The 7,600-nt window shown below is 35.8% G+C and overlaps 1 protein-coding gene across 1 annotated transcript; it reads left to right on the top strand.

The window, feature by feature from the left end:
* Window positions 1-4,885: 4,885 nt before the first annotated feature.
* Window positions 4,886-6,739, top strand: LOC110917534 (parthenolide synthase). Its single transcript, XM_022162065.2, has 2 exons — window positions 4,886-5,842; window positions 5,911-6,739. Exons 1-2 carry the CDS (start codon window positions 4,937-4,939, stop codon window positions 6,520-6,522), a joined length of 1,518 nt encoding a protein of 505 aa, XP_022017757.1. The 5' UTR covers window positions 4,886-4,936; the 3' UTR covers window positions 6,523-6,739.
* Window positions 6,740-7,600: the final 861 nt, after the last annotated feature.

Raw genomic sequence — 7,600 nt, 5'->3', positions numbered from 1 at the left:
AAAGTTTGAACATCCGAGCATTCATCAAGGGGGGGGGGGTGTTGTAAATGCACTGAATGTGATGAAGTGTTGGATTTTGCAACACTTAGTAATTTTGTTATATGTTTGTGTAAATTACGAATTATGTGAACTTTAGGAGATCTTATAAGCCCTGAAGTAAGTTCCCGGTTTCCATGCTGTTCAGGGGAACATGTTTCCTCGAACTTAATAGTTCCGAATTATAGGGTCATTATCCGGAACTTAGTACAATTCCGGATTTGTTGCTTTTCCATATATATATATATATATATATGGGTTTGGTGATGTAATTTATTCGTTTTTTTGGCATTTATAATCTTAGCTAGACGATGTGTGTGCTTGTGTGAATACAAAGTGTGATATTTTAATCAATCTTCTTTTTCTACTCCTTTCTATGATTGTTTACCGTATGTACATGTATGGTGATGGGGTTCCCACATTATAATACCTAGTGTTTGATGTTTAGATCCTGATTTAGAGGCGTATGTGACCTTACACTTAGTATGTGGGTTGTGTGAGTATCAATAATAATTACACACATGCCGATGGGAATGTTTAACTAGATTTTATAATTCTACAATAATTTTGGGCTCATAGACAAACTCAAAATATTATTTTTTCCATTGACAAAAAATAAAACTTGATTAGGGTTTTAAAAAGTGATGAACTTCATTAGAAAATAAAATAAGTTGATCAGTTTTATTAACAATATAATATTTTTCCAAATTTATTTTGTTTTAAAAACAAGAATCACGCAAACAAACCATTAAATAAAAGAATCGAACATAACCATTAAATCAAATGAACCCAATCTAAGAAAACAAATCCATGCGGGCCATGTGGCTAAAACAATCAAACCATTAAACTATAAGGATTTAGTCGGACATGGTGGCTAAAACAATCAAAGCATTCAAGAAGTAAAACATAAAAAAAACCTTACAAAAGGGTCTTCCACTGCAGCGCAGTGGTTGTTTCCATCTCAGTGAAGGCTTGGCCCGGGGTTTTACCCGGGTTCGAGTATGAGGGGGGGGGGGGGGGACGCAGTTTTACCTATTCACGGGGCTTCTGCGCATCAGGGGTGTGCTACGCTTTCTAGCGGTGGTCGAGTAGTCGGCCTTTGGACATAGCTCCGAAAGGGTGAGTTTACATGTGGAAAGCAGTTAGCCGTTAAAAACAAAAAAAAAAAAAAAACTTACAAAACAAATATTAAAGAGAAATCAAGTAAAAACTTTCTTGATAATCAAAGTAGCCATCGAAGATATGGTGATGATGTTAATTGCGGTCCAATACTCCTTTTTTTATATCCAACCTATACTTGTGTTTTTGCTTTCTCTTAGACTAACCGGTATGGTGAGCCTCATCCTTAAGGGGATGGGCCGTCACGTCACCGCCACGTAAGCAGGGGCCTAAAGGGGATGGACCTAGGGGGTGGGGGATAAACTCCTTTATATGTATGTATGTATGTATGTATAGGTGTGTGTGTGGGAGTGAGAGACGTCGAAACCGGTGAGCAGCGGACGGAGAAGCCGGGCCTAGCCGGCGCCGGGGCAGGGGGTGGGGAAGACGTGGCGGCGAGCAGCGGACGAGCATAGGGACGGCCCCCATACCCACTAGTCTTAGTAGCCCAGTCCCAAGGCCTAACCTGAAGACTAATTAGTCAACAACTTTTAAAACCCACATAACTGAATGGCGTCAGTTTTTTTTTTCATTGTAACAAATAAAGTATTCCAACTGAAATTTCCAAGCTTTAATTGTTACACTTGAACGTTCAATTGTTTGGCATAAATATTTAACGCACTTCAATTGTGTTCATGATCTATCTTCAAATTTAGAATTAGAAATTGAATCCCATAATTTTAATTGCCAACTACATTAAAAATTAAATCCATAACTAACACTTTTTTGTCGTTTTTGTTTGTTCTACTCCGGAAACTTTTGTCTCCAAGATTTCTTTCAACACTTTTCATTCCCCGTTGTGATCCTAAGCAATCACTTATGCATCTAAAAAGATGATCCAAAATAGATTTTGTTTGTTTCACCCATGGTAGATCTGAACGAATCTATGGCGGTTGGTTTGAGTTTTTAGATAGAGAGAAATTATGTTGGTGCTTGTTTCTTTTCAATTTTTTTTGCATACATTGTGCTTTTTTCCTGCTTCTTTTTATTACCTATAATATCATATGAGGTCAATTTTCACCACTTTATTTCTCCGATTAATAATTTTGTAGGTGTCAGGAAACATGGTGTGTGATAGAGGTTACAAAACTCAAATGACTTTTGTCTGGACTCTATCTTTAACCACAAGCATGAAGATGGGAAACCAAACACATATATATCTATTAAATTATCGCATATAGCATTAGCGTTCGTATGTTAAGGTTGAGCCTATCAACATATCCTGATTTATCTATGCTTTCCTCCCCAAAGTTACCATTTCGTGCATAAGCTTTGACATGATAGAAATTTTATATCATCTTTCATTTATGTCAAATCACTCTTAGCAGAACAGAAATGAGCTATACATTTTTTTATTGTAATTTTGATGTATTTTTTATACGAAATGACTACTAATGCAAGCTATGTACAACCTAAATGTGATGCATCTAGAAAAAGAGCATAGAAATTACATGTTGGTTGTCGAATCCACTAAGAATAGTACAAATGGAAGTAGATTTGGGTCCTTAAGGAATACATATTAACTAATTATGCCAAAACAATTTTATTCAGATATGGTTGTTTTGAAATTGGGCTTTTCGTTTAACTAGAATGTAAAGAAAATTTTTTTTTTTTGTTTTTCTTTGATTGAAAAAAAAACTCGAGTTAATTACTGTTTTCGTCCCTATGGTTTGTCAAAAATCACTATTTCAGTCCATTAGTTTAAAAATTCCGATTTGAGTCCCTGTGGTTTCACTTTCGTAACCATTTCAGTCCACCTCATAACCATTTCAGTCCCTGTACTTAACAGAATAATGGATTGAAATGGTTACGAAAGTGAAACCACAGGGACTGAAATGGTTACGAAAGTGAAACCATAGGGACTGAAATCGCAATTTTTAAACTAATGGACTGAAATAGTGACTTTTGACAAACCACAGGGACGAAAACAATAATTAACTCAAAAAACTCTAAGTAAAGTGATTGAAAAATTCAGAAGTTGAAAACTAATTTCAAAACCAAGGCAATTTCTTGATTCATTTGGTATTTCTTGCATCAACTCGGGATGCAGCTGTCAAAGATATTGTGATGATCTTAATTGCAGTCCAAGATTCCTTTATTTATAGCCGACCTATACTTGTGTTTTTGGTTTCTCTTAGCAGCCCGGTCCCAAGGCATAACTCCAAGACTAACAAGTCAATAACTCTTAAAAACCACATAACCGACGGCCATACCTTTCTTTTCATCATTTAACCTAATATAGTATTTTAATTGAAATTTCCAAACTTTCATTGTTATACTTTCACGTAGAATTAATTGCCATTTCAATTGTCTTATTGACCTATCTTCAAATTTTGAGTCAGAAATCGAGTTCCATCAATTTAATTGTTAACTGCATTAACAATTAAATCTATAACTATAACTTTTTTGTCGTTTAGCTCCATCTAGTCTTGGTCCAGAAACTTTTGTCTTCAAGATTTCTTTCCACACTTCCATTCCTCATTGTGTTCCTAGGCAATCGCCTATGCATCAACACAAACAATAAAAATGATTCAAAGTAGATTTCGTCCCACCAAGACATTTATTTCCCAATATGATGTAATATGCATGATCTAATTGTTAAACATGCAATGTACATGGATGCTAAAAAATGATAAGATATTTCTAAACATGCATCTAACAAATCTCCTGAAAATTAAACCTTTCCTTGCCTCAAGGAATTCAAGAAAAAAATTAATTGAGAAGGAAACAAGAAATATGAAACACACATGCATGCTTAATATATTTTTTTCAACCCGCTTCTCTTATCCAGAAATAAACTTGTAATGAGATCATATCCAAGATTGTCAACTCTTATCACATTCATTTGAACCCGGGTTATACTAACACGTGTAACTGCGATTGTTGATATTTTGTATCCCTTTCAAACACACAATAGCTTAATCACAACCAAATGTTTTCTGCCTAATAATATACATAATTACAAGCATGGTTCAATCAAACCCACACCCGATATCTTTGGAAAGCAATTGTTTTGGTATGTTTATCGTCACCGGGCAATAGTTTTGTTAGTTTTATTTGAACGATCCTATTATTGTATGCCTATTATCTTCGGACAATAGTTTTATTAGTTTTATTTGAACAATCATATTATTGGCTGAATTAAGAATACTATATTATAAGGATTTATGTACATAAATATTGGACCAAAGTCATTGGACTCCAACGATAATACTAAATTTTACTAACATCATTGGTAGTTAACCCGGTTATCCAGAACCACCTTCTCTTGCGTTGCTCCCCTTTTCTGGTAAAAATAAGAAGGTAACAAACAGAACCCGCCAGGTGCTTCTACTAGTTTCGACTAATTACCTTTACTAAACGGCCCAAACTAGTTCATTTTGACAAACATTTTACCATATAACAATATTTCTTTTTGATAAAATTTTACCAAAATAAATTTTGTGAATTTTCAAAACTAAGAGATCTTAAAAAATAAAATAAATAGAAAACACCATAACTTGAGAAAGTTGAATTACGGTCAGTAAAGAAACTACTAATGCTTTTATGTAGATCGCAAAGCAATGGTAAAAATGTCAAACTTAATCTAAATAAAAAATATTTTTTATTCACGATTGTATGGGATAAATAGGATATTATATTTTAATGATTTATAATTTATATACTTATTCAAATAACCTCCACTATAAATAGACATAGGAGTAACATGAAATACCACCAGCAGGCAAACTAAACCATTCACATGGACATCTTTAATGAATGGCCTATTACAACAACACTACTCCTCTCCATCTTCTCCATACTTGTATACAATATTCTAAGATCCAATATGCCATCCAAGGCTAAGCTTCCCCCAAGCCCTCCAAAGCTTCCTATACTCGGAAACTTGCACCAACTTCTCGGTAAACCTCGTCACGAGGCCCTTTGGCAGCTTTCGAAACAATATGGACCGATTATGCAAATCCATATTGGTTCAAAACATTTCCTTATCATCTCTTCTCCTGCCATGGCCAAACAAATCATGAAAACCCAAGATCATATATTTTGTTCCCGCGCGTATTTCAAGGCTTCGGAACAACTAACGTACAACTTTAAGGACATTGCCTTCTCGCCACACAGTGCCCACTGGAGGGAGATGCGCAAGATTTTGGTGTCGGAGTTCCTAGGCCCCAAGAGAGCTAAACTGTCTAATCATGTGTTGGTGACAGAAATGGAGGGCATGATTCGTGGTCTTTCATTACATCCACCAAACACTGAGGTAAACCTAAGCAGTATGTTGTTTGAAATAGTAAAGCAGATGGTGTGTAAGGTGGCGTTTGGTACGAACTATAGACAACAACCACTCAAGGGCCCGTCATTGGATGCGATGATTGATGAAACCATCGAGCTAATGAATGGATCTATTGGTGATTCCTTTCCATATATAGGTTTTCTCATTGACCAATTTAGTGGATGGAATCGTAGGCTGGATGATGGGTTTAGAAATCTTGATGCGTACATTGACACAATCATTAATGATCATCTCAAAGATAACCATGAAGAAATAAGCGAGGAGGACAAAGATTTTGTCCATACATTACTTGACATGTCCAAAGAAAATGCATCTGGCTATAGACTAACTAATGCAGATTTAAAAGCTCTTGTAATGGTAAAAGAATTGTTTGTTTCATTTATATCTATAAAGTTCAGATTAATAACATTTAACTAACATTTCAGGACGTACTTACTGGGGGAATAGATTCAACTGTTGTGGCCTTGACATGGTTAATGTCCGAGATCATGAAAAATCCTAGAGTGATGCAAAAGTTGCAAAGTGAAATCCGAAATTGCGCAAGAGGAATACAAAACGTACAAGATATGAATACCACAAAAATGACATACTTGAAAATGGTGGTGAAGGAGTCACTAAGATTGCACACGCCTGCGCCTTATTTGATTCCACATGTAAGCTTAAGTCATACTCAAGTTGATGGTTATGATGTCTTTCCAAATACGATTGTTCTAACAAACGCCTGGGGAATAGCAAGAGACCCAAGCGTTTGGGGAGAGAACGCTGCTGAGTTCTATCCAGAGAGGTTTGAAAATCATGATGGTGATATTGGATGGGATAGGTTTGATATGCTCCCGTTTGGAGGGGGGCGAAGGTCCTGCCCAGCTAAGAACACAGCTCCGGCAAATGTAGAATTTGTGATTGCAAACCTTCTTTATTGGTTTGATTGGGGACTTCCTAGTGGAATGAAGAGTGAAGATTTGAACATGGAAAACCAGGGTATTCCGGTTCTTAAAAGGAAAGTTCCCCTTCGCCTTGTACCCACAAAGCATAAGTAATTAAGCCTTTATCAAGTACTCGTGTTATATGGTAAACAAATTAAATAAACACCAACAGAGAGGTTGAGTGATAGAAATAATGTACTTGAGTTATTGTATGTTTGGACTTCCTGGATATATATCATCTGGCTTATTGATCCTTTGATGATCGGTGATGTTCTTTGTATTCCATCTGGCTACTTGCATTTACGTATGATAATGGCTCCTTTTTTGTTTAGTTTATTCATGTATATGTGTGTTTGATAGCCAATTAATAACGAAGATGATCAGTGCATATACATGCGTGCTGAATAAATAAATGATAATTAGTCATGATTTGTGAGAATGAATGATGCATGTTGAATACTAGATATTCACCGTGTGTTAGAGCAAAACAAACCCATTGCACCGTTGAAAGGGATGACATGGCGCTATCCGGTTTTACATTGGTGGGCTGTAAGACCCTTAATTAATCAATCGAAATTTCGTAAATATTTCGCATCTAAGTGTACTTTTACAATACTCATTCTTTAACATGGCAAGTTCATAAAAACTTCTTAAAATTTAAAATGGCATCTCAACATATTATCATAATTTAGTCTCGTAACGACGAAACGTAATGCGAAAGCTTGATTTTTGATCGTGTTCGGTTCTTCGTAAAACTTGATCGTCATCCTGTACTTCACGGTATACCTACATTTCATAAATCATATCATGAAATGCGTTAGTTATATGGAGTTCATAAATCATATCATGAAATGCGTTAATTAAAATAAACTATTTTTGCCAGTTCTTGAGTTTGTCGTGGCCCGCGGGTAGCGAAAGACTATGCTGGGGCGCGACGCCATGGGCCTTGCCCACCGAGGATGACGAAAGCTACTTTTTCACAGAAAGTTATGTGCAACTCCCAACACTACCATTTTTCACAAAAACACTCATAACTTCTTCAATTTTCATCCGTTTTATTTCAAACTTGTTTCTGAATGACCATAAAACCATGGCCTACATATTTAACCCAAAATATTTAACCCGGATTCATAACTTTCATGAATTACACAACCATACACGATTTACGCGCATAATTCATTTTGACCCGTTA

The sequence above is a fragment of the Helianthus annuus genome, chromosome 16, assembly GCF_002127325.2.
Source record: "Helianthus annuus cultivar XRQ/B chromosome 16, HanXRQr2.0-SUNRISE, whole genome shotgun sequence".
NCBI lineage: Eukaryota > Viridiplantae > Streptophyta > Magnoliopsida > Asterales > Asteraceae > Helianthus > Helianthus annuus.
Note: the sequence above shows the minus strand (reverse complement) of the source record. Positions and strands in the feature narration are given on the sequence as shown.

Bases quoted from the DNA above. Each gene is read 5' to 3' on its own strand.
- LOC110917534 (XM_022162065.2), top strand. From the start codon at position 4,937: ATGGACATCTTTAATGAATGGCCTATTACAACAACACTACTCCTCTCC. The intron at 5,843-5,910 runs GTAAAAGAATTG...CTAACATTTCAG, and splicing joins ATTTAAAAGCTCTTGTAATG to GACGTACTTACTGGGGGAAT.